The 25,844-nt window shown below is 36.3% G+C and overlaps 4 protein-coding genes and 1 long non-coding RNA gene across 11 annotated transcripts; 2 read left to right on the top strand and 3 right to left on the bottom strand.

The window, feature by feature from the left end:
* Positions 1-345: 345 nt before the first annotated feature.
* Positions 346-3,748, bottom strand: LOC127509122 (uncharacterized). 4 transcript variants are annotated; one of them, XR_007929147.1, is made up of 3 exons: positions 2,303-3,748; positions 643-1,556; positions 346-504 (listed from the first exon to the last, which is right to left on the bottom strand). It is a non-coding gene; the product is annotated as an uncharacterized LOC127509122 (long non-coding RNA). The 4 variants fall into 4 exon arrangements; XR_007929146.1 differs by lacking the exon at positions 2,303-3,748 and having other exon boundaries at positions 643-841; positions 1,023-2,284; XR_007929148.1 differs by lacking the exon at positions 2,303-3,748 and having other exon boundaries at positions 643-1,184; positions 1,428-2,284.
* Positions 3,749-4,746: 998 nt separating this feature from the next.
* On the bottom strand, positions 4,747-8,035 carry LOC127509106 (gastrula zinc finger protein XlCGF57.1-like). Its single transcript, XM_051887588.1, has 2 exons — positions 6,926-8,035; positions 4,747-6,711 (listed from the first exon to the last, which is right to left on the bottom strand). The coding sequence occupies exons 1-2, from the start codon at positions 6,999-7,001 to the stop codon at positions 5,105-5,107; spliced, it is 1,683 nt and encodes a 560-aa protein (XP_051743548.1). The 5' UTR covers positions 7,002-8,035; the 3' UTR covers positions 4,747-5,104.
* A 1,791-nt stretch (positions 8,036-9,826) lies between these two features.
* Positions 9,827-12,819, bottom strand: si:dkey-66i24.8 (gastrula zinc finger protein XlCGF57.1). Of its 2 annotated transcripts, XM_051888796.1 has the most exons (3): positions 12,161-12,819; positions 11,903-12,035; positions 9,827-11,710 (listed from the first exon to the last, which is right to left on the bottom strand). In XM_051888796.1, exons 2-3 carry the CDS (start codon positions 11,976-11,978, stop codon positions 10,482-10,484), a joined length of 1,305 nt encoding a protein of 434 aa, XP_051744756.1. In that variant the 5' UTR covers positions 11,979-12,035; positions 12,161-12,819; the 3' UTR covers positions 9,827-10,481. The 2 variants fall into 2 exon arrangements, with proteins under 2 accessions (XP_051744756.1, XP_051744755.1); XM_051888795.1 differs by having other exon boundaries at positions 9,828-11,710; positions 11,903-12,818.
* Positions 12,820-13,085: 266 nt separating this feature from the next.
* zgc:153292 (uncharacterized protein LOC100003014 homolog) lies at positions 13,086-19,660 on the top strand. Of its 3 annotated transcripts, none has more exons than XM_051888800.1 (13): positions 13,086-13,271; positions 14,409-14,607; positions 14,760-14,786; positions 15,618-15,685; positions 15,771-15,870; positions 15,973-16,044; positions 16,156-16,230; positions 17,359-17,598; positions 17,729-17,835; positions 17,922-18,087; positions 18,798-18,885; positions 18,966-19,009; positions 19,135-19,660. In XM_051888800.1, exons 1-12 carry the CDS (start codon positions 13,183-13,185, stop codon positions 18,995-18,997), a joined length of 1,263 nt encoding a protein of 420 aa, XP_051744760.1. In that variant the 5' UTR covers positions 13,086-13,182; the 3' UTR covers positions 18,998-19,009; positions 19,135-19,660. The 3 variants fall into 3 exon arrangements, with proteins under 3 accessions (XP_051744760.1, XP_051744761.1, XP_051744759.1); XM_051888801.1 differs by having other exon boundaries at positions 14,760-14,799; XM_051888799.1 differs by lacking the exon at positions 13,086-13,271 and adding an exon at positions 14,010-14,217.
* A 307-nt stretch (positions 19,661-19,967) lies between these two features.
* elob (elongin B) lies at positions 19,968-25,823 on the top strand. The gene is made up of 4 exons (XM_051888809.1): positions 19,968-20,106; positions 21,199-21,333; positions 24,139-24,247; positions 24,345-25,823. The coding sequence occupies exons 1-4, from the start codon at positions 20,104-20,106 to the stop codon at positions 24,455-24,457; spliced, it is 360 nt and encodes a 119-aa protein (XP_051744769.1). The 5' UTR covers positions 19,968-20,103; the 3' UTR covers positions 24,458-25,823.
* The last annotated feature ends 21 nt before the right edge of the window (positions 25,824-25,844 follow it).

Raw genomic sequence — 25,844 nt, 5'->3', positions numbered from 1 at the left:
AATTATAAAGCTAAATAGAAGTATGTGGGAAAAACTAATAAAAGTAATAATTACTAAATAATTACTAAAACTTAAACTACAATGAAAATAAAAGCTAATTCAAAATCATAACAAATTCTATAGTATATAAATGATAAATTAACCCAAATATGATTTATTAAAGAAAATATAGCATTAAAAAATATTTACTCACCCTTATTGTTTTAAACCTGTTACTGTTCTCCACTCTCATATTTGAAGTTTGCATCATTAATTCATGTACTTTACAGTTTATTACTGTGAAGCTGCTTTGAAACAATTTCTGTTGTATAAAGTGTTAGAGATAAAGTTGACTTGACAATGACGTCCAATTTTGAGAACATTTTATTGGTGTTGTGACTTTCTAGCTGAGAGGTTCAGTACAAACGAAGTTGCAATGTGTCTCCCAGCGCCGCGCTGCCCACAGAACGCTCTCCCCAGACTGTCTTCTGGGCCGCATAGGCCCCGCTGAGGTCTTCTCCTCTCCTGTTGCCCAAGAAATAGAAATATGGCCATTTGCACAGTCATTTACGAGAGTCACTTGCATACTGCTGCACACAAACATCTACAGAAATGAGTTTCACTGAAAGCCCCTTAGTGTGAATATGAAATGAACTAAAGTACCTGTGATGATGTTATGCCTGTGCCAGGAGACAGGTTGTCCGCTTGATTCATTTGTTTGATATCTGCTGGAAGTGGAGTGCACTGTTTGATATGTGGTCTGGTACATTGTGGCCTCAGTGGGGTTGGTGACCTCTTTCATCACAAAACCATCACGGTTCTGTGCCCTGTTCTGTACCCCCACTCTGTGTAGGACATGATGCTGTACACATACACGACAGCTTAAAAATAATTAGGTACATTGCGCAGTTCAACAATGTGTTTTTAGGTAGATTCTTAAACCTTACATACACTGTAGGTTCAGTATCGCTACTGCAAAGATTCACTAGGCCTACTGCATTAAAAATAGACAAATACACTCTGGATAAACACTTCAGGCTTACTGGTATGATGTCCTTTGGGCCATGTACATCTCTGGAGTGTGTCTGTGCTTGTGTCACATGTATGTTACTGAGGTCCAGCTTTCTATTATGCTGAGAAGGATAACATGGATCTTGGGGCAAAAAGACCAGTGCTTGACCATCACGTCCTCTCCCAGAAAAGCTCTTTAAGAAACAGTACTTAAACTGTAGTTACTGTCACCAACATTATTCATTTAGAATAAACTTTCACATGGATTTATTAGTGATACAGTTTTCTAATATGAAATTTTGAAATAGTGTCATTACGAGTGCAATTTTCTTTCATTCGTCTCCAACTATGGCTATGTTTGGCTCTGTATGAATAAAACTCACTTCACAAGTTCACACTTAGGCCTACATATAATTCGGATAGAGTAGAGAGTATACATATTTGGCATGTTGTCCAAGGGGAGGGCTCCAAGCTTGGAATTTGGCTCGAACCCAGAGTACTCTCCCCTATATCCTTATCCTGGGATAGGGAGAGTTGAGAGTAGGAGCTGGGGTGGTGGAGAGATGCTGGAAAAATGTTGTGGGACAGAGGTGAGATTGCGTAGATTATCTGAACATGCTCCTCCCGGACTTTGTTAATAAAACAATTTAAATCACACATTTCCGACTGACCAGTTTATTTAATTTGTCCACTATCAATGTGCAACAGGGATTATACATGCCTCCAAGAATAATTATTTCCCCCTGTGAATTAGCTAAAGCAAATATTCATTTTTGAAAATAAAAAGATGGCCTACTCTTGTATCTTGCTAAGGCTAATTTCACAGCATTATATGTATCAAAACACAAATGAATAATATTTTCACACTGTATTACCTTGATTGGAAATTATGCACATTTACAATATTTTGTGATATTTACATTGATATTTGTTCCCTTGACACTTTTCTCATATTTAATATAGACCTTCACAGCAGCGCCATCTTTGATTTTTAACGGGAATGAAAGCGAGGCTGTGAGGGATATACATCTCTTCAGTGGCTTGTTTTGTTATTTAGGCTAATGTGGATTTTTTGGATTGTTCTGCTTACGAAACGCTGCAAAAATATATTTCCAAGAAATTTCAGTAGACAAAAAGCTCTAGACAACATGGAAAATTATAAGTGATCTAGGCGCTTTATACAGGTTTTTACAGCAGATGCCATCATCTCTCACAGCCTCGCATCGCTTTCATACCTGTACCTGTCATGGCGCTGCTCTGAATAAGGTCCATAGCATGCTCTTATCTTGTAATGTTTTCTCCATGCTCTTACCTCTGCGTGTGTTGTAGAATAAATGGATTTAGTCTGATCGCCAAGAGTCAGTGTGCTTTGATGCATTGACCTCACGCACCATGTGCAGGTGGGACGCTCTTTGATCGACCTCATCTGATGATTTTTCAAAGACACCACTGCAGTTCTCCTCTTCAGTGATGACACGACTTGAAAAAAATCTGAAAAGCACGGTGTGACATATGCTTCTCTTGCCTTTCCACTTTGATTCTCATATTGGCCTACAGATCATTTGTTGTTGGTTATTGGTCACAACGGGCGCTAATAGCAACGTCCAAACATAAGACTTTTATCTGAAACTGAAAGCGTGAAAACGTATTTAAATGTCAATTAAAATAAAATAATAATAAAAACAACTTAATAATAATAATAAAATAAAAAACGCTGACAAAACAATAATAATAAATAACATTCTTGAAATTCTAGAATCTAGAATAGAGGAGACATGGGACAGGCATGGGTGTCTTTGTGAAAATAGAGAGGGGTAAAATTTCGATAACCCTAATGTTGTGTTGGCGGATTGACCTTGCGTTATCTCTGCAGCTGTTTACATCAGACCAAAATTATTTTTAAAATAACAGAAGAGAGAAGTTCAGACATCACCAACCTTATCACATTCTACATCAATTTCTCTAAAGAAAAACAGCAGATAAAATGCTTTGCTATCACAATTAATTCCAACCCACAAGAATAATATCCAATCAAGTTTTACTACTTTGAGCACATTTTACTGTGTTCTGAATCCCCCATTTTATGTGAGCCCCCCTTAAGGACTTTGTCATTTTTTTCTGTGAAACAAAAGTTAAAATGATCCAGAATAGCTATCATAGTTTTAGTGGCAATGACATAAATTAGAAACCAAGTATGAAAAATGTCCAGAGTTTTCATGTTATTAGATTTTTTGTACCAAGGGGGGCGTTTTGCCCCACAGGTGGGGTAAAATGCCCCCAGTCTGACAAAGCAAATTGCTTTATAAATGTACAGCAAAATCAGAGTACAAGCAGTTTTAGCTTAAAATTAAAAAGAATATAATCAATAATTATGATTTACTAAATTATAATATCTTATTTGAAAAATATTGTTAGCTGATGCTAACTGGCTAGCTAACTAGTTACCTGATGCGGTAATTTTTAAATGTAAAGTCCAAATATTTTTATTCAACCACCTAGTTAGATTACATTTGATTGAAAAACAAAGAATTTGTTGTGCATAACAGAGTAACTACAGAAATGATGATAGTGGGAAGGGGGCGTTTTCAGACTATGTTTGAAAAAAAAATGTGTCATTCTGAAAATATAATTATATTTTCCTTAAATAACATGTACTCCCTATCTGCAGGCTTTAGTATTCTCATAACATATACAGTGCCACTTGAAAGTTTGTGAACCACTTGCAGAATCTGTGAAAATGTGAAAAATTTTAACAAAATAAAAGAGATAATACAAAATGCATGTTATTTTTTATTTAGTATTGTCCTGAGTAAGATATTTTACATAAAAGATGTTTACAATCCACAAGACAAAAAATAGCTGAATTTATTAAAATGACCCCGTTCAAAAGTTTGTGAACCATTGATTCTTAATACTGTGTGTGGTTACCTGGATGATCTACGACTGTTTTTTTGTTTTGTGATGGTTGTTCATGAGTCCCTTGTTTGTCCTGAGCAGTTAAATCCTCCAGGTCCTGCAGATTCTTCAGTTTTCCAGCATTTTTTGCATATTTGAACACTCAGCAGTGACTGAATGATTTTGAGATCTGTCTTTTCACACTGAGGACAACTGAGGGACTCAAACACAACTATTAAAAAAGGTTCAAACATTCACTGATGCTCCAGAAGGAAACACGATGCATTAAGAGTTGGGGGGTCACTGCTAGAAAGGGTTCAAATATGCAAAAAAAAAAATGCTTGAAATCTGAAGAATCTGCAGGACCTGGAGGATTTTTCTGAAGAACAGAGCTCAGTTTAACTGCTCAGGGAATGGGGTCATTTTAATAAATTCAGCTATTTTTTTGTCTTGTGAATTATATGTAAACATCTTTTATGTAAAATATCTTACTCAGGACAGTACTAAATAAAAAATAACATGCATTTTGTATGATCTCTCTTATTTTGTTAAATTTTTCACAGATTCTGCAAGGGGTTCACAAACTTTCAAGTGGCACTGTATAACTGTGATATTCTACAAAACAAGCTTTAAAACACTTTTTTTCTTACTGCTGAAAATTAGATAATTTCTTTCAGGTATGTCACCAGTGTAAGCTTCACTGTAAATACTTCTACATCACTTTTGTAAATGTAGTCCACAGCTGTAACAAAAATGTATCTTGACTTTATAGTGGTTATTTTGGGAAAAACAGTAGGGGGGGTGTTTTACCCCAAGGGGGCATTTTCCCCCACTCTACCCTAAGTATTGGTGTTTCCTGTTCGCATTAATTGATCACACATAATTTTGACAAAACTTTTTTTTATTTTTATGATGCACAATCAGCACACAAACAATTAGTGGTGTTGCTTAAAGAGACAGTTGGATTCAATAAACGTTGGATTCAACTGTACGTCTTCTCTCCAGTGTGAATTAAAAGTGACATGACGTGACGTGTAGCCAAGTACTGTGTCCCATACTCAGAATGTGTGCTCTGCGTTTCACCCATCCAAGTGCACACACACCCAGAGCAGTGGGCAGCCATTTTTGCTGCGGCGCCTGGGGAGCATTTGGAAAATTGTTCATTTCTTGGGGAGCGATTGGGGGTTAGGTGCCTTGCTCAAGGGAAAAAGAGAGCTGTTTATTCACTTCCCTCACCTACATTGCCTACCGGTGCTGAGACTAGAACCTGCGAAAAGTCAGACTCTCCAATTATTAGGCCACAACTGCCCACAAATATGTGTTTATCAAGGTTACCTTTACATGTGAATCTTTTTCCACAATGAGAGCAATTGAAAAGTTTCCCTTCTTTGTGACTTAACATGTGCCTCTTAAAATTTCCTTTGTGTAGGAATGTCTTTCCACACTGAGGGCAGGTGAAAGGCCTCTCTCCAGTGTGAGTTCTCATGTGATTCTTGAGGTTTGCTTTTCGCGCGAATGTCTTTCCACAATTAGGACACATGTGAGGGTTTTCTTCAATGTGAATCATCATATGTTCCTGAAGTCGTCCTTTACGTGTATAACTCTTTCCACACTGAGGGCAGGTAAAACGCTCTTTCTTTAGTGTGACATTGAGCGACTCTCTGGTGTGCAGTTTTTCATGTGTTATCAGGTTTCCTGACTGCATGAAACTCTTTCCACAATATGAGCAACTGTACGGTCGTTCTCCAGTATGGACTCTTTGGTGTTTTATCAAATAGTCAACTCTACTAAAGGCTTTTCCACACTCACAGCACACATGGGTTTTCACGTTCCCATGTGCCTTCTGGTGCCTTTTAAAAGAGTCAATCCATACAAAACTCTTTCCACAAACAGAACAGTCATAAGTCTTCTTTTTTGTATGAGCATTCAGGTGTCTCTTTAGGCATGATGCTGTTGCAAATTTTTTACCGCAGAGATCACAGTTAAATTCCTTTATTCCACCGTGATGGCAGCGCAGATGATATTTGAGACTATTTCCCCATGTGAAACTCTTTCCGCACTCATGACACGTATAGGTCTTTTTTTGTGTGTGAACTCTCACGTGAGTTTCAGCTTGAGTTTTATTAATGAAACTCTTTCCACACTGAGGGCCCAGGTTCTCTCCTGTGTGAATTTGCATGTGTTGATTCAACTTTACTTTGAGAGTGAAACCCTTCCCACAATGATGGCATGTGAAAAGGCCCTTTCCAGTGTGAATTTTTACGTGACTTTCAAGGTTTTCTTTACATGCAAATTCCTTTTCACAATGAGGGCACGGGTGCGGCTTCTCTCCAGTGTGAATTAATGTGTGTTTACTAAGCTTATTTTTACATGTGAATCTTTTTCCACACTGAGAGCAAATAAAAAGTTTCTCTTCATCTTTGTGACTTAATATGTGACTCTTAAAATGTCCTTTGTGTTGGAATGTCTTTCCGCACTGAGGACAGGTGAAAGGTCTCTCTCCATTGTGAGTTCTCATGTGATTCTTGAGGTTTGCTTTTCGTTTGAAAGTCTTTCCACATTGAGGACATGTGTGAGGACTCTCTTCAGTGTGAACTATCATATGTTCAGAGAGGTTTCTTTTACATGTGAAAGCTTTTCCACAATGAGGACTTGTGTAGGGTCCTTTGACTTCTGCTTTTTGAGTGCTGCTTTGTAAGAAATAGTTTTCATTTTGAGAGCAACTCAATGATTGTTCTCCATTTATGGAATCATCAGCTTTCTGATGCTGATGTTTCTCCTCCACTTCATCCAGATCTCGACTTTCCTCTTTCACTTCCATCAGGTCTGAAATGATAACATTAAAATGATGAAAATTATTTGAGATAAATAAAAAATAAAAGCAAATAAAAGTGAGCCCCAGAAGAGATTATAATTATTTGGATACATTTTTTAGTCATTTATCTGTTTATTTCTTTGTTATTTCTAATACCAACAGACACTAAATCTGGTGAGCGGACTGAAAAACAGATAATAAAGAAAACTAGGAATGGACACCAACCTGCTTGTTCCTCATTTTTTATTCTGCAGGGTTCTGGATCCCACATTACCTCGTTCTCCTTTTTCACAAAAATCATCTTTACAGCAGGAGATCACACACTTGTGATATTCGGGATATGCACAGGGTTTTTCTGGGCTTAATCTTAATTAGTCTCTTTCAACAATGAGCTAAAAGTACAAATGATGAAAAAAAAAATACTATTTTGGCGCCCAGCTCCCCTCCATCCAGTAGCAAGAGACTCTTCTTTTCTTTTGTTTAGAAGCGGCTCGCAAACTTAAATAGCGCATTACCGCCACCTACTGTTAGCATGGACGAGACACTGTATACATTTCATTCTATTGTTTTATTATAGAACATTAAGCATTTACAAACACATTGAAAAAATAACAATATGTAACATGCCAAAGAGTTTAAGTAATCATACTTTGTACATACATTAATTTATATTTAGCTCCATGAAAGAGATGCACACCAAAAAATAAAAATCAAGTTTTTATTTTATTCAAGGGGAATAAAATGAAAGTATAGAAAAAGTGTCACATTAAAATTATGTCTATGTTTTTGTTTTCTTACATGCTTTGAAATCTCACTATAATGCATTCATAGTGGTCTATATTGTTTTCAATACAGTTAGGTCTTTTAATTTGATTGGTTGAATCACCACTCCAGTGGCACTGTTTACTCCAGTGCTGATATAGATAAATTAACTTAATTAATAACTATTGATTCTTACAACGGAATGAATCAATACTGAATCTACTTAAGATGGACAATGACACCATGTTCTTTAAGAGCTGCTGTGCAGCCAAAATTATATACCAGTTATCACTGTAAAGCTGCTTTGACACAATCTGCACTGTTAAAAGCGCTATATAAATAAAGGTGACTTGACTTGACCACCATGGATTATATATATATATATATATTTATATACAGTGCCACTTGAAAGTTTGTGAACCCCTTGCAGAATCTGTGAAAAATTTTAACAAAATAAGAGATCATACTAAATGCATGTTATTTTTATTTAGTACTGTCCTGATTAAGATATTTTACATAAAAGATGTTTACATATAATTCACAAGACAAAAAATAGCTGAATTTATTAAAATGACCCCATTTAAAAGTTTGTGAACCACTGATTCTTAATACTGTGTGTGGTTACCTGGATGATCTACGACTGTTTGTTTGTTTTGTGATGGTTGTTCATGAGTCCCTTGTTTGTCCTGAACAGTTAAACTGAGCTTTGTTCTTCAGAAAAAATCCACCAGGTCCTGCAGATTGTTCAGATTTCCAGCATTTTTTGCATATTTGAACCCTTTACAACAGTGACTGAATGATTTTGAGATCTGTCTTTTCACACTGAGGACGATTGAGGGACTCAAACACAACTATTAAAAAAGGTTCAAATATTCACTGATGCTCCAGAAGGAAACACGATGCATTAAGAGTCAGGGGGTGAAAACTTTTGAACAGGATGAAGATGCCCAAATTTTTCTTATTTTGTTTAAATATCAATTTTCTTTATTTAGTACTGCCCTTTGGAAGCAACAGAAGATAACTACATGTTTCCTGGAGACAAATTAAGTACAATTTACCTTGATCTTCAAATTTAAAAAGTTTTCACCCCCCGGCTCTTAATGCATCGTGTTTCCTTCTGGAGCATCAGTGAATGTTTGAACCTTTTTTAATAGTTGTGTTTGAGTCCCTCAATCGTCCTCAGTGTGAAAAGACAGATCTCAAAATCATACAGTCACTGCTGGAAAGGGTTCAAATATGCAAAAAATGCTGGAAAACTGAAGAATCTGCAGGACCTGGTGGATTTTTCTGAAGAACAAAGCTCAGTTTAACTGTTCAGGACAAACAAGGGACTCATGAACAACCATCACAAAACAAAAAAACAGTTGTAGATCATCCAGGTAACCACACACAGTATTAAGAATCAATGGTTCCCAAACTTTTGAATGGGGTCATTTTAATAAATTCAGCTATTTTTTTGTCTTGTGGACTATATGTAAACATCTTTTTGCAAAATATCTTACTCAGGACAGTACTAAATAAAAAATAACATGCATTTTGCATGATCTCTCTTATTTTGTTAAAATTTTTCACATTTTTACAGATTCTGCAAGGGGTTCACATACTTTCAAGTGGCACTGTATACACACACACACACTCACACACACACAGTATCGTCTGCTCACCAAGGCTGCATTTATTTGTTAAAAAATACAGCAAAAACAGTAATATTGTGAAATATTATTACAATTTAAAATAACTGTTTTCTATTTGAAAATATTTTAAAATGTAATTTATTCCTGTGATGTCAAAGCTGAATTTTCAGCATCATTACTCCAGTCTTCAGTGTCACATGATCCTTCAGAAATCATTCTAATATGATGATTTGATGATCAAGAAACATTTATTGTGTACAACTGTACAAAATATGTGTGTACAATTTTTTAAAATTCTGATCTTTTTTTATATTTGAAATATAATCTTTTGTAACATTATAAATGTTTTTACTGTCACTTTTATTCAGCAAGGATGCATTAAATCGATCAAAAATCTTTTCAAATTTCTTTTTAAAAAAAACAAAACTAAAATTCTTACTGATTCCAAACTTTTGAACGGTAGTGTATATTGTTACAAAAGTTTTGTATTTTAGATAAATGTTGTTCTTTTGAACCTTCTATTCATCAAGGAATCCTGAAAAAAAAAAGTACACAACTGTTTTCAACATTGATAATAATCATAAATGTTTCTTGAGCATCAAATCATCATATTAGAATGATTTCTGAAGGATCATGTGACACTGAAGACTGGAATAATGATTCAGCTTTGACATCACAGGAATACATTACTTTATAAAATATATTCAAACAGAAAACAGTTATTTTAAATTGTAATAATATTTCACAATATTATTGTTTTTACTGTATTTTTATTTAAATAAATGCAGCCTTGGTGAGCAGATGAAACTTCTTTTAAAAACATTATAAATCTTACTGATCCCAAACTTTTGAACGGTAGTGTATATTTGACAAGAAAGAAAATTCATTTAAGAAAAATAAAATAAATTACTTTTTAATGTATTCCTCCAGGCAGCTATATATGCTTGGCCCTTTCTAAATATATAGACACATCATAAAAATTGTACAGTGTTTCAGACCCCACTCTGACTACCTTGGTTTTATTTCTTTCCCTTAAAGTCGGCATGGAACGGAAGTTTTGATAGACTTTACTTGTGACATATATCCAAGTGAAACAGCTTCTCAAACAGGAAAAAAATGTAGGGAGATGTCACTGCACGAGAAGTTATTTTGATTAAAGATTACAAAGGCAAATCATTTTTTTTTTTAAATAATGATGTGCATATATAAATAATTTTAATATATAAATATTGCAATATTCTATTAAATAACAATAATTGTCCATTTAGATTTCATGGTGACTTTACTTCATCTTTGATAAACAACTTCTAAATGCACTTTCTGCTGCCATTTGAATGACAGATTATTCCCCACTAAAGATTATAGGTGCTCTTTTGGCAGAAAACTCAATCTTTGGCCAATTCTGACACAGTTTTGATTTCAACAGAACATGAATTCGGTGAGCTTTGAGAACACTGCTTTTCTCTGTGATAGCTTAGACCTTTAGCTGAAGTGAAACTGCTTCCACATTGAGCGCAAGTGTACGGCTTCTCTCCAGTATGCAGCCGCACATGTTCTCTCAGGTTTGCTTTCTTACTGAAACTCTTTTCACAATATGAGCATGTGTACGGTCGTGCTCCCGTATGGACTTTTTGGTGTTTTATCAAATAGTCGGCTCTAATAAAGGCTCTCCCGCACTCTGAGCACACATGGGTTTTTGCACCCTCGTGTATCTTCTGGTGCGCTTTGAAACACAGTTTCCATAAAAAACCTTTTCCACAAACCGAACACACGTAAGGTTTCTCGTTTCGATGAATTTTCATGTGCATCTTTAGGTATGACTCCAAAACAAATCTTTTATTGCAGTACTCGCAGGTAAACTCCCTTTCTTCTGAGTGAGAGTGGCGCATATGAATTTTCAGACAGCTTGCCCATGCAAAACCCTTTCCACACTGATGGCATTTAAAAGGCTTCTCTTCGGTGTGAATTCTCATGTGATACGTGACGTCTCGTTTACTCATGAAGCTCTTTCCACACTGAGGGCAGGCGAAAGGTCTCTCTCCGGTGTGGATTTTTGTGTGTTCCTTAAGGTGTCCGTTATTTACGAAACTCTTTCCGCACTGAGGGCATGTGTGAAGACTCTCTCCAGTGTGGATTTTTATGTGGTCATTAAGGCTTCTTTTATAACTGAAACTCTTTCCACACTGAGAGCAGGTGAAGGGCTTGCCTCCATTGTGATTCAATAAGTGACTCTTAAAGTGTTCGTTACGTTTGTAACTCTTTCCACACTGAGGACAGACGAAAGGCTTCTCCTCGTTGTGTATTAGTATGTGATCATTCAGGTTTCTTCTGCGTGAGAATCTCCTTCCACACTGAGGGCATGAGAATGGCTTCTCTCCGGTGTGAGTTAACATATGATCGTTTAGGTGGCCTCTATGGGCACAACACTTTCCACACAGAGAGCAGGTGAAAGGCTTATTGACCGTTTTTTGAGTGCTACTTTGTGAGAATTCTTTTTCCGTTTGGGAACAACTCAATGGTTTTTCTCCAGCGAGGACATCAAGAGCTTTCTGATGCTGATGTTTCTCATCCACTTCATTCAGATCTCGACTTTCCTCTTTTACTTCCATCAGGCCTGAAATGACAATATGGGACAAATGAAAATAAGAAAATACAAAACTGGCATTATGTCATTTATTTGCTTCATCTCTTTACTTGTTTTTGTTTTTTTAAGCGGCTCTTGTGATTTTTATAGCTAGACACTTTAGTTTTGTCACCTTAATGCGCCGCAACAATTATTACAAAACAATCAGGAATAGACACCAACCTCCTTGTTGCTCATATTTTATTATGCAGGTTTCAGGATCACTCGTGTCCTCACTCTCCTCTTTAATAAACATCATCTTTATAGTTGCATATCACCTCGAGATATTTCGTCCTGTTTGGAAACGTCGTTATGTCTAAGATGGCGATAACATTACAAGCGTTTTACTGTATTTATATTAATTCGTGTCTTTTTTACTATTAACTTAAAAGACGTTTGATTGTAAAATATGTTTTTCAAGTTTGTATTCAGGGATATAACCTGTCATTTACTGGGTTGCGTTGTTGTCATCGTCTTCTTGGTTGGCAAGCCACCTTTTGGCGCATTACTGCCACTGACTGGACTGGAGTGTGGACATGAAAGGTGAACAGGTGATTGTAAGGTTTTGGAAAGACATTGGCTTGAATTATGTTTTTTTTTTTTTTTTTTAAAGAGGGAAAAGAGCACTGTCCATTTAGTTTATGATTGTATTTATACAAAATTATTTTGATGTGATTTGGCTTTTTTGTTGTTAAAAAAAAAGAATACAAACTTTGACATGCAACTCAGAGCAAAAGTTTTATTTTTATATGATAAAGATGTTGAATTTAAAATATGGCATATCATAAATGCACTTATTATATATGGAAAATCACAAAAAAAAACCTACTTTTACTCATTTAAAAATAGAAGTAGGTCACTACCTTTATACTTTAACAGCAATAAGAACAAAGCAAAAAGAGACTGTAAATTGCTGTAAAGCCTGTATAATTACTTATAAATCTTATTAATTTCTATTAACTTCTATGCGTTTTCTCTTCTATTAATATTCTTATGTTTATCTCAGTATTTGATTTGTTATGATTATTGTACTTCATGGTTGCCTTTGATTAGGCTATATATTTAAAATGTATGCATGTATGTATGTGGGGGTGCATATGAATTTCATAGACTTATGAACTTATGAAAAGGCTACATTGTTTAAATATTGTTTACATTATAGTTAAAGTTTTGTTTAAATAACAAGTCAGTTGAACAGACTTTCTTACGAGTAAATAAATAAATAAATAGATGAAAATGAAGTTGCAGAAAAGTTTGTTTTGTTCACAACAACTCACTTTTTATCATAGCCTGTCAAACTGAGTGCAATGACATACAATGTGCGGTAGATGGCGGTAATGCGTCTCTCAGTGAACCACAGCATCCGGAAATACAGACAGACAGCCGATTTCTGCTGTTGCCCTAGTATGCGGCGTTAAACTGGTGGAGTTGAATGGAAGAGTAACATATTCTGGTAGAAAAAAATGCCCGTTTGTTCAGCTTATAAGTGCAAGAAACGCTCCGATGGATTATATAAAGAGGCATACAAAAGGGGCGAGTTTTCTTTCCACACGTAAGTTTTAAGTGTTGCAAGTTCCAACCTCAAATGCAAAGTCCCCTACAAAATATACACACACATACATATATAACACCTGTTTTAATATTGTGTAGCTGCTAATCAGACATGCAACAGTTTTGACAAACATAATGTAATGGTAAGCATCTGCGGGACTGTTGTTATCACAACGATGGCATGTGTGTTGCATTTTTGAGGAGCTGATGTTAATTGATTTAAGTGACTGGAATCTTTTGAATCCATTAACCAAATAGATACATTTACTGTTTCTTTTTGTAGGTTTGGTTACATGGCGACAAATGTCTGGGTCTTTGACGACTTAAAAATAAGGTTTTTTGTTTGTTTGTTTGTTTTTTAAATTGCGTAGATGCAAATTTAATAGGAGAGTTATCGTTTTTGTTAACTGCTGATCTTGGCCCAAGCTGTCGAACTACTCAAAAAGGCAACAGTAAAAAAAAAAAGTAGTCTAAATAAAATGTAACATCCTTAAATTACATTTTTAGACATTCATATTCAGACTTAAGTAAACGAGAACGATTCGTTAACGTAAAAGATTATTTTCGTTTGAAACAAACACCGATGCTTTGTTGAAGCACCACTGGTTTATATCAATAAGATGATAAATAAGAGAGTCAAGGAGATGTACAAAACAGCAGAACAGACAATGTTCTGCAGAAAGGGGGCTCCATCGAAACGGAGATTATTAAGTGCCCGGTAGGTGGCAGTACTCGGTGTTCAATCTGCCCTAATATCCCACTCGAAGAAGAGTTTTCGGAAACGGTAAATACGCTCGCTGATGTCTGTAATGTAAAACTAGCATCGAAGTTGAATAAATTTTGTCTGTAAGAAAAAAAATGCCAGTGTGTTCAGCGTACAAGTGTAAGAAGCGTTCAGATAGAGAGTATAAAGAGGCATACAACAGGGGCGAGTTTTCTTTTCACAAGTAAGTTGTATATATCTCATATGAGTAAAGTTTCAAACAACCTTACAAAAAAACATATCTCATATTTAAATATGCACGCATATTTGTCCAACATTTGTACAGTTGTGTCACGCATGCATTTGCACGTCTATGTATTTCTGTGTGTCTTGGGTATATGTGTGTGTTTGTTCATTCATGTGTAATACATGCAGATTCCCATTAGCTGATGGCTTGAGAGTGAGAGAGTGGCTCCGTCGGATGAGATGGCAGAACTGGTGGCCAACTGGAAACTCAGTCCTGTGCTCGGATCATTTTGAGAAGGACTGCTTTGAACAAGTGGGCAGCCACAAACGATTGCGAAAAAATGCTGTCCCCACTATCTTTAATTTCCCTAAACATCTTCAGTGGAAGGCAAGTCAAACTTTAATTTATTTATTTTTTAAATGCTGTGGTTATGTAAATGCGCGTATTTCTTGTGTTGCTGCTGCCTCATGCTGCAGATTTACCTTTCATAAACTCTTTAATTTTGGTGTCTTGTTTACTTTTCTTTTTGGTGCACCCAGGTACCAGCTGTCAAGAGACGATCTCTGGTATGTATTGGAGGTTAGAGGAATCACTCTTCATATCAAGTAAAAATTTTAGTTGATACATTTTTAGAAACAGTAGTTCTTTACATCAAGGCATTTCTAAATAAGCCAACATTGTTGGTTTTCCTTTTCAGCCTTTGTCATGTTAATAATTTTGCATATTGTTGTGCTTATGCAGTAATAATGATAATATTAATAAACCAGTGTACATTTGTCACAAATTACACAATAATTGTCATGCTCTATTGAGGGGGTTCCCAAACTGGGGTTTGTGAGGGAACTGCAGGGGGTTCCTGAGTTTATGAAAAGCTAATAAATAAAGGTGAGATAAGTAGATTTTGAAAAACGCTGTTGGACATTGTTGATATTTGAAATCAACCCAAACAAACCCACACCTCTCTTCATTGCTCCACCTCCAAAACTCACTCTCCAATCCTAACCACCCTGCTCCAAAAATTTTTTTATTTTTTTCAAATCTCCTTCTTACTCATTCTTACCGCACATTTAATGAAATCATAAGAATGTTAAATAACAAAAAATAATTTTAAAATTAAAAACAATCAAAATTAAACACTTACACATGTAATGAGACCATTAACCAACGTCCAGTGTGTTAAATTATTGAAAAATGAACCTAATCTCTGGAGGTACTTAAAGAAAATTTTTAGGGCAAAGGGGTTTAGCTGACAAAAAGGTTTGGGAATCCCTGCTCTATTGGGACACCATTTGATGTAGTGTAAAATCTGGCTCCACTGATCAAATCCAGTTGAGAACTACTGTTGTAAAGCTCTTTCAGGAAGTCTTTTTATCTCTTATTATCATTTTTAAAACCAGAATCGTAAGCCAGTTGAAGTGCCTATCAAACCAAAACCATCCCCAGTGTCAGCTCCAGTAACACCACGGTAGTGTATTTATTTATTTATTGTCAAATAAATCATTCTCTCTAATTGTTTTACTACTTAACATCTCACGTTCATGGTTTGGTAGGCCTCAGGGAAAGTTTGTTCGTGTGTCTGTGGATTCTGATGGTTCCAACCGTGGCCCCTTTCATGCTGGCAGCTTCCACGATGACTACTGCAAACCACAGGTTCATAATTGTTGATTGTTTTTTTTTGTTTGTTTTTTAGACTTTTTTTTTCGAGCATCTTATACACTTGTACATTATATACCACACAATGTGTTTTCACAGAGCTTTCACTGGATGAAGCTGTCGGAGGGTGATGAGGAGGAGGAGGAGGAGGAGGAGGATGATGACACTAGTGTATGTAGACTTTTGCAGTCCTTCAGATTGTAAAAGTAAAAACTTAAGCCTGACTGATCTCCTGAATGGTGATTTATCTTTATCTTTTTTTAAAATTATTATTATATACAGGATCCTGGAAATGATGTCGCCTATGATGATGCACCTCTTGATACACCTGAAAATCCAAACACACAGTTTATCAGGGTATGTCTCTTACAGATTTGTATACAAGTCCTCTGTTACAGTGGTATTTTTTGTGTGTGTGAAGACTTGAAATTTTTGCCATAATAGTTATGAAAGTGAAATGTCATGCTTTCTTTCTGTGAAGGCCATGACACACCAAGCCGATGGTCTGACGTTGCGCCGACGGTGAGCATCTGTAGGGCTAGTTTTTGCGGTATGTTCCTTTGGTGGCAGTGCGCCCGATACAGCATGTTGAATCGGCGTCGAGGCCATCTGTGAGAGAGATCACTTTGATTGCTGTTCAATGTTCAATTGCTGTTGCGAGTCAAGACACAGACAGAAGGCTGTTTTAATTTTACGTCATCTTACCTGAGCATTCGAATATGTAAATATTTTCATAATAACATGAGCCGCCTGGAATGAAGAAAGTCAAGTCACCTTTATTTATATAGCTCTTTATACAATACAGATTGTTTCAAAGCAGCTTTACAGTGATAACAGGAAAATGATTCAGTAATGCAAACAGTTCATTTCGGCTGTAAAGCAGCTCTAAAAGAAAACAGTGTCATATTGTTCAGCTCAGTTCAGTTCTCATCCAATAGTGTCAATGCAGTCGAATCAATAAAATAGTTGAATATTAAGTGTCCCCATCTAAGCAAGACAGAGGCAACAGTGGCAAGGAACCCAAACTCCATCAGGTGAAAAAAATGGAGAAGAAACCAGGCTCAGTTGGGAGGCCAGTTCTCCTTTGACCAGATGAACGAACACTTTCAAATTCAGCATGATTGATATTCAAAATGGTAAGCAAGCGCTGCTTTGTTTATGGTTTGTATATCTGTAGTCCTAGTTTCAGTTCAACTTTTTGAATGACGAATATAGATTATTGATACCTGCTGATATAGGCAGTTATTTCCTTACATGCAGATGCAGAACGCACATGCTATTTGACCGTCGCCTGTAGTCCTTTTGGTGTGTATTTAAACGCAGATTTTTGTCCCAGACGAAGCTGATTCAAGGCGACAACACAGACGGCGTTTGTCACTGCTGGTTCTTTGACGTCGGCTTGGTGTGTCATTTGAAATGTGGCTTAAAATAGTTTTTACCTTTTAGCCCCTGGTCTTCTATTGCCTTAATGTCTTCACTTTTCAGGTGACCGAGAGATGGCATTGGCTAAGTATAGATGTAACAGGGCCATTTCAAGAAAGCAAAGGCCCCTATAGTCACATTGTGGTCATCTGTGACTATTACACAAAGTGGATTGAAATCTTTCCATCGGAAAAGCCTAATTCTGATTCCATTGCCCTGCTTATGTGTGATGCCATTTCCCGATATGGTTTTCCTCTGGGATTTCTCACACCTTGGGGGGCCAGAGGGATTCAGGTCAGAACGGTAAGTCCTACATTATGATTGGCTATTCATTTATAATTGTGAAGTGTTTTTATTGAAATGTGCTAGTTTCTAAAATGTCTCAGTGCAGTTTAGTTTGTCATCTTCTCCCATTTTGCTTGTTTTTGTCAAGGTTAACAGAGCACTCAATAATATTCTGATGATAAAGGATATTTCCCTTGTCTCTCGGCATCACCAGGCTTCACAGCTTGAGCCTCACACACAATACCATATTGTCAAGTGAGTTTGAAATCGTTTGGACTTAAATCACTGTGTTGCCGAGTCTGTAGTTATTTTGAAATATTTGTGGTACTGTTTGTCTACAGTATGGTGGAAAATCTGGTGAAGAAGCATCCAGACAGTTGGCATGTTCATTTGCCTGTCAGCGTGCTGCGCTTCAACTGCAGTGTGCACCCAGAAACCAAACACAGACCTCTCTCCCTTCATCGCAGTGCGGGAACTAGACCTTATACATCACCCAGAGATCAGCCAGTATGTACTGTGTTTACTGAAATGCCAGTATGTATTGTGTTTACTTTGTTCACACTGGCAGCCCAAATCCAATTGATTATTGGTTATGATTATGTCCAGAATCAAGAGCAGAATTGTTGTCATTTTGTTTAGGCATGGACAAATGCGGTGGTTAGAAAAGTTTAGTTTTGTGATTCTACACATCATGTATGCACAACATTATTTATATACACCATTCAAAACTTTGGGGTCAGAAAGATTTTTTTAAATGTTTTTGAAAGAGGTCTCTTATGCTCAAATACAGTAAATTTTAAAGTGTTTTCTGTTTTAATGTTTTTTAAAATGTACTTTATTTTTGTGACGTTTTCAGCTTCATTACTCCAGTCTTCAGTGTCACATGATCCTTCAGAAATCATTCTAATATGATGATTTGCTGCTCAAGAAACATTTTTTATTAAGCAGCACAATAGTTTTCAACATTAATAATAATATTTTTGTAGACACCTTAATATATATTTTTCATTAAGTTCAAAAGAACACCAGTTATTTGAAGTAGAATCTTTTCTAACATTATAAATGTCTCTACTGGCACGTTTGATCAATTTAATGCATCTTTGCTGTATAAAAGTATTAATTTCTTTCTAAAATCCTACTGACACCAAACTTTCGAATGGTACTGTATGCATAAAGTATATTATTAAATTTGAATTTTGTATTGTTTTTCAATCAAGCTCAGTGAGGATGATCTTGCAAAGTACACTTTCAAAATACAGAAACCAAACCCTTTAAAAGAAATTGAGGCACTAAAACAAATATTCCGTGAGTATGATCACCTTTCATCATCAGTTTACCTTTCCTTCGCATCTGTGCTCATTATCATTTAACTTTTGTTAACACAGGTGAATCAGTGGACTGCATTGTCGTTTCATAAGGCAAAAAATTAGTAAGTGTGAATTAACAGTAGTACTTTATTTGTTTTCTGATTTTATATCTTGTTACATTTTATAAATCAGAAAATGCACTACTACGGTATATTCAGCAGTTTTACTTTGTTTCCTCTGTTGCTAGTGTGCCTGAATATTGTAACAGGTGTGTGACTTCAAACTGAAGGTCCAGTGAGGAAGAAGTACAGAACACATGGATGAAGGGATGGAAAATAATGACCCGTTAAAGTCCATTTAGACCCAGACTGAGGCGTTATTTATTTGTGATTATTTTTCATATTGAAATGTTATGCAGCATTGTGAATAAATACCATTAAAGGTACTTAAGAGAATAGTATTAACTGTAAAATAAACTGCTGGGAAAGAAGTGGAAAAAGATAGTTTTATTTGGTCATTTGTAGCGTTTGTAAATAACTTGTAATCAACCAGTCTGAGCCAGCAAAAGATTAATGTCATTATAAACTGATGACACCACAAATATCCCTGTGAGTTGCAGGCAATCCTAAAGGATATTGTGGGGGCTGAAATGAAGTGTGCATGATTAGTATGACATTTTTTGTTTTTTTAAATAAACATTTTTATCATGCTGACTCAACAAAGTTTATTCCAATGAAGTCTTATTCAGAATAAACTGTTTATACTTCTTTTGATGTCTGTTTTTGTGTATTTCATGTCCATTTGTATTTCCAAGCCACACAGTCCCAAATGCTTTCTAGAATGTACACTAAATAGCCAAAAGTATGTTGATATCCTATACTAATAAACAAATGTCAGTGCTACATTATACATTTAATTCTCAAGCTCAAATACTATATGCATTAAGATTTGTTCTACTCGCTGAAATAGCCTAAATCTGTACACTAAAATAGTAGGCAAATATAATTAAAAATGTTTTGTGCCTAAGCAACAAGTGTTAGATAAAAAAAGTAATGAATTATGTGAGGCCACTAGGGCGCGACCGTCTCCCGCACAGAAAAGAGTTCACGCTGCTCGCGCAAAGACATCTGGGATTGTGGAGGACTGGCTCGAGCGCTTTGATTTCCGCAGTGCAGCGTGGGATACTGGAAGAAGTCAGCGAAACAGTCGTAGAGAAATGGTGAGTGAGCAAGAAAATGAAACCTAGATCAAATGTATTTATTCGTTTTGTAATTTGAAAACGTAACTGTGAATGTTTTTAACCAAACTAGCTGCTGGATGAAGTGGCTAGCGTGCGTAAACGTAGCCTTTTCACAGACCTCTTTGTTTCGCAATATTTTTAGCAGCCCGGCTAACATTCCCAGCTAAATCCGCCCAATTTATCGTGTAACTTGTTTGTTTGACACCGAATTGCGCTCGACGACGGACATGGTCAGCCAATATGAAGAATCGATGGACAATCGGTTTTGTATTGTTTATTTGAATGAGAGCTGCGCAGTCCCTGTAGCCGAAACGGGGCTGTTAATCGCGGTGTTGATTTCATGACAGCTCCGTAATGTAGGAACGGGCTGGTCCTGTCATTGATCATTCCGGGCTGTGCCTTTCAGATGGTCATCTAGTGATTTAATCGAGCCGCATACTGAAGTAGAAGAACAGTAAAAGGACTTTCGAGCGCAGATCGGTTGCTACATGTTTCTAGCCTGCCGTCGTTACTAGCTCCAGTTTGCACGTCCATTTTTAAAAGATAACTTGCGCTAACCTGGCGTCATCTGAATATACTTTGTTTAGCCGCTTTACCGTTAGTGTAACCGAGAATTCAGCTCTTCATAATGCTGCTTAGCTGTTTGCAGTAAACAAACCGCACAGCAACGCGCTACATTTCCTATGCGTTTCCAGTAACTTAGAGAACAACAACAACTTAACGCAACTGCAGCTGTCGGCGTTTTATTTGTTGAGAGCTTTGCAGTTGTGTAGTTGACGTTTCAGCTGTTCACCATCTGCTTTTCTTTTCATTATTTAATTTGAAAGCCAGTGGTTGTTTCACCTGTACATTGCAAACAAACACATCTTTAGGGTTGAGGGATATTGAAGTTAGTTATTTGTTATTATTTGCCCGTGTTCGCTGTTCAGGGTTATTTTCCTAAGATAATTGATATTTCCCTTTGTTTGAGTCATGATACTGTGGTCGGTTGAACTCAGTGTAGATCACATCTCCAGTTGATAATGAGATGGGAATGAATGTTGCGTGCCTGACTCATTGTTTTCTCTTCAGGATGTCTTTTTGATGATCAGACGTCACAAGACAACCATCTTCACGGATGCTAAGGAGTCTACCACAGTCTACGAGCTGAAGCGGATTGTGGAGGGCATCCTAAAGCGAGCACCAGAGGATCAGAGGCTTTATAAGGTCAGCAAAGAAAGTTTTTATTATTTTTTTTATTTTTTTTTTTTATTGATGTATAAGTCAATAATGTTACAGCCTGAAGGTTGTATTTAGTTGGCTCATTCCTGTTATGAAGAAATAAAAGCTTGGCAAGTTATGTCATTTTACACTACTGTTTAAAATGTTTTTAATTTTTAGTAAGGTTTTTTTTAATTAATACTTTTATTCAGCAAGGATACATTGAATTGATCAAAAGGGACAGTACAGACATTTAATGTTACAAAATATTTACATTTCAAATAAATTCTGTTCTTTTGATCTTTCTATTCATCAGAGAATCCTGAAAAATGTATCACGGTTTCCACAAAAATATTAAGCAGCACAATTGTTTTCAATATTGATGATAATAATAATAAATGTTTCTCAAGCACCAAATCAACAAATTAGAATGTTTTCTGAAGGATCATGTGACACTGAAGACTGACTAGTCACAGGAATAAAGTACATTTTAATATTAAAATGTAGAAAACAGTTATTTGAAGTTGTAATACTTCACATTGCTGTTTTTACTGTATTTTTGATCAAGTAACATTTTTGTTCCAAAAACATTAATAAACTTACTTTTGAATGGTAGTGTTACCGACTAATACCACAAACTATCACAGAATTAATAAAATCCATCACTAATGATAGCTAAAACCCCTTAAGCTTAAAAAAAAAAAAAAAAAAACTCAGAAATTAAAACTAGGGGTTTTATTAATGTAATTGGCTGCTTTTTTTTTTTTTTTTAAGAGATTAACAGAATGAAAAGTGAGAAACTTAAAGGTACACTATGTAACTTATGGTGCTGTAGCGGTTAATGAACAGAGAGAAGTTCATTAACTGCTACAGCGGCTACAATGCTCTTTTGCAAGACGCATGCAGTTTTGTTTATGTATTTGACGAGTCATGCGGGTACTGAGTTAATCCACAGTGGTTGTCGTCCCACCGGGTCTAAAATAGTCCAAATATAAACACCTATTATAGGCATACCAAAGTGATTAAGGACATAGGCGCCGATCCCCATGGAAATGGCTGAGCACCCACTGAAGAACACAAGATATTCTCCATTCATTTTATCCAATCCAAAAATCGATTGAGATTGGGTTTCTCTGATTGGTGGATCTCATATCGTGTCCCGGCAGGTCATAATACACACAACTCTACCGCTATATTTAGCACTACAACATAACATCCTGACAGAAAATTGTGTGCTTTCTGTATTTTTGAACAGTCATAAATTGTACTTTACATAATTAACTCCAAAATCATCAGGTATATCAGCGAGAGAGCGACTCGTGACAACTCTCATGTAAAGAATGTGTTTTTGTTTGGTTGGTAATGTATTTGCAGTCCATGTTTCTCTTTGTGATGTACTAATAACTTTTGTGTAATGAATTCATCAAGCACACCATCACAGGGAGAAAATGACATTATTTTTGAAAACTAACACTAAATATAATTAAGTAATGAGCATGGTAAAATGTTTTAAAGGATTAGTTCACTTTTAAATGAAAATTAGCCCAAGCTTTACTCACCCTTAAGCCATCCTAGGTGTATATGACATTATTTTTCTGATGAACACAATTGAAGATATTTAAAAAAATATCCTGACGCATTCCAAGCTTTTTAATGGCAGTGAACAGGGGTCACGAGTATGAGCTGAAGAAAGTGTCTCCATCCACATCCATCCATCCATCATAAACGTGTACTCCACACGGCTCCGGGGGATTACAGGGTTAGTTCACCCAAAAGTGAAAATTCTGTCATTAATTACTCTCCCTCATGTCGTTCCACACCCGTAAGACCTTCGTTCATCTTCAGAACACAAATTAAGGCTCAGTGAGGCCTCTATTGACAGTAAGATAATTAACTTTCAGATGCGCAGAAAGGTACTAAAGACGTATTTAAAACAGTTCATGTGACTACAGTGGTTCAACCTTAATGTTATGAAGCGACGAGAATACTTTTTGTGCGCCAAAAAACCCAAAATAACGACTTTATTCAACAATATCTAGTGATGGGCGATTTCAAAACACTGCTTCATGAAGCTTCGAAGCTTTACAAATCTTTTGTTTCGAATAAGTGGTTCGGAGCGCCAAATCACGTGATTTCAGTAAACAAGGCTTCGTTACGTCATAAGTATTTTGAGATTTCAGTGGTTCAAGTGACTTTGGCAGTTTGATACGCACTCCGATTCGAAACAAAAGATTCGTAAACAAAAGGGGCATTTGTTGTGTATGTGTATGTCACCTTGTGTAGGCTAGTTATCATTTGCTCATTGAAAAATAGGTGAATAAAGATGTTTATATTTGGTTGGTAATGTATTTGCATTGACAAGTTTCCAACAAAGAAAAAAGAAAGCTGTAAGTGCGTTTGTCATCACAGGGGTGGGGGTTTGGGGGTTATGAAAGATGGTACTCGCTTATATAAATTTTGAACAAAAAAAAGTTACATAGTGTACCTTTTAAATTGATTGATTTGAACAGCATTTCCAAGAAAACATGTTTTATTTTGAACACATTGTACATTAAACATTATAGAAAGGAAAAAAAGAAGACCTATCTGGGAACATGGGAAAAAAATAACAACATCTGTACATAAATACAACAAATTAATAGTATTTCTATCATTAAAAATTTTGCATTTAATACTTCATCCATTGTATTAAGACAGTAAAGGTGTGCTGCATATCAGGAATGACCCATTTATAATGACCTCACAAATCAGGTATAGACTAGAGTTTGAGTTGGAGAGATTGTTTACTAAAGTGCACTTCATGTGCCCCAGGAGGACATGCTGCTAGAAGATAGTAAGACTCTCGGAGACTGTGGCTTCACAAACCAGACAGCCAGGCCTCAGGCTCCGGCCACAGTAGGACTGGCTTTTCGCATCAGTGGTGAGTTCCCATTTCCAACACTTGCCTGTGGTATTTTTGGTGATCTGGATTTCCTTACCGAGTCTTTTTTTTTCTTTTTCTTTTTCTTTTTTCACAGATGATGCTTTTGAGCCTCTGAGAATAGAGGCCTTCTCCAGCCCTCCTGAGCTTCCTGATGTTATGAAGCCTCAAGACTCGGGCAGCACCGCCAACGAACAAGCCGTGCAGTGAAGGAGGAACATGACGATAAAGGGTTGGGAGGGGGGAGGGAGGGGGGTGAAGGCAGAGGTAAAGTGTGTCCAAAACAGCGGACAAGCAAAACGTGTGTGTTTTAAGATGGTGGTGTGTATCGAGTTAGATAAAGAAGGGGGAAGCATGAGTGAGAGTGATCTTGTGTGATATTGTAACTTTGCTGAGAATTTGAATCGCTCTCCCTGTTATGCCTCACGTCCCATCCAGCACTAGCAGCTTACTCTCACTGTATTGTCGCAAACCCTTCCAATGTTCAATGTCTGCTCAGTGCTCATCTACAGGTTAATCCACCAATCACAACACCCCTTTTGGCACAGGCACATTTTGATTTGGTAATGTTTCCCTTCATTTCTGAATGAATTGCTCATTTGTTAGTCACCCGTCAGAGGTGGTTGGATATCTGAGTATTTAAACCTGTGCTCCTTATTTAATTCACGCAAATGTTATGTTTGGACAGTTAAACGTTTTGTGCTTTTTGTGTGTTTTGATCTGATAGGGCTGGGGTGGGTTTGTGTAAGTGGCTGCAAGGTTTTACAAATGCCCACTTTACTGATCGCATTTACAGTACGCTGTTGTGTGTTAATGAATATTGATATTATAATTATTCTTATTTAGATCCTTCATAATTTTATTGGGGCGCGAAAGGCCATAGGCTAAACCGTTTTATGTTACCAACTTAGTGTAAATGCACATGGAACTTACTGAACATCAGGATGGGCATGGATGCCATCAGGTTATACCTGCAAATTAATTCCCAGCACATGGTTATGGTGAATTCTGACATACAGTGGTTTCATTGTAAATACATCTTTCCACATGCATTGTTGCTTCTTGAAGTGTTTTGCATTTCTTTACAATTTTGTGTTGGAGTTAGTGTCCGCTTGTTTCCTTTTGAATATTTGTTTGGAAGTTTAGTATTGACATTTAATTCCCTGGTTTTGTATTTAAATCAAAGGGGAGTGTAAATGCTAGTCAGTTTTTTTTTTTTTTTTTGTGAGTGAGTGTGTGTGTGTGTGTGTGTGTGTGTGTGTGTCATTTTAAAATGGTGGAAAGAATCAAGTAAAAATTTAAAGATCAATAAGAATGAAGCCTTTGGGCGCAGTTGCTTGAACAAGTGAATGTTTTAACTTTAACACAAACGCTGACATTGTGTTCATCCCAAAAAACAGACGCTCCTAATGTTTTTGCGAACTCACCCGTATCCTTCTCAGTGATGGCAGTGTTCCTTCACAGTGCTTTTGCAAAAAAAAGAAAAGAAAAAAGGTTAGAAACTGAAAAGAAAATCATGCTGCAGTATCTGTAACTGCATTTAAATGAATTAAAATCAGCCCTTTTCCACTCCTTGTTTAATGTTCAATGTCTGCTT

Source organism: Ctenopharyngodon idella, chromosome 3 (genome assembly GCF_019924925.1).
Source record: "Ctenopharyngodon idella isolate HZGC_01 chromosome 3, HZGC01, whole genome shotgun sequence".
Classification (NCBI taxonomy): Eukaryota; Metazoa; Chordata; class Actinopteri; order Cypriniformes; family Xenocyprididae; genus Ctenopharyngodon; species Ctenopharyngodon idella.
This window is presented reverse-complemented; position numbering and strand designations above follow the sequence as displayed.

Coding starts and splice junctions, on each gene's coding strand:
- si:dkey-66i24.8 (XM_051888796.1), bottom strand. CDS start 11,978: ATGATGTTTATTAAAGAGGAGAGTGAGGACACGAGTGATCCTGAAACC. Junction 11,711..11,902: donor AAAATATGAGCAACAAGGAG/GTTGGTGTCTAT, acceptor TTGTCATTTCAG/GCCTGATGGAAGTAAAAGAG.
- zgc:153292 (XM_051888800.1), top strand. CDS start 13,183: ATGCCCGTTTGTTCAGCTTATAAGTGCAAGAAACGCTCCGATGGATTA. Junction 17,836..17,921: donor ACACAATACCATATTGTCAA/GTGAGTTTGAAA, acceptor GTTTGTCTACAG/TATGGTGGAAAATCTGGTGA. Junction 18,886..18,965: donor GGCACTAAAACAAATATTCC/GTGAGTATGATC, acceptor TTGTTAACACAG/GTGAATCAGTGGACTGCATT.
- LOC127509106 (XM_051887588.1), bottom strand. CDS start 7,001: ATGATTTTTGTGAAAAAGGAGAACGAGGTAATGTGGGATCCAGAACCC. Junction 6,712..6,925: donor AAAAAATGAGGAACAAGCAG/GTTGGTGTCCAT, acceptor TTATCATTTCAG/ACCTGATGGAAGTGAAAGAG.
- elob (XM_051888809.1), top strand. Junction 21,334..24,138: donor AGGATCAGAGGCTTTATAAG/GTCAGCAAAGAA, acceptor CATGTGCCCCAG/GAGGACATGCTGCTAGAAGA. Junction 24,248..24,344: donor ACTGGCTTTTCGCATCAGTG/GTGAGTTCCCAT, acceptor CTTTTTTCACAG/ATGATGCTTTTGAGCCTCTG.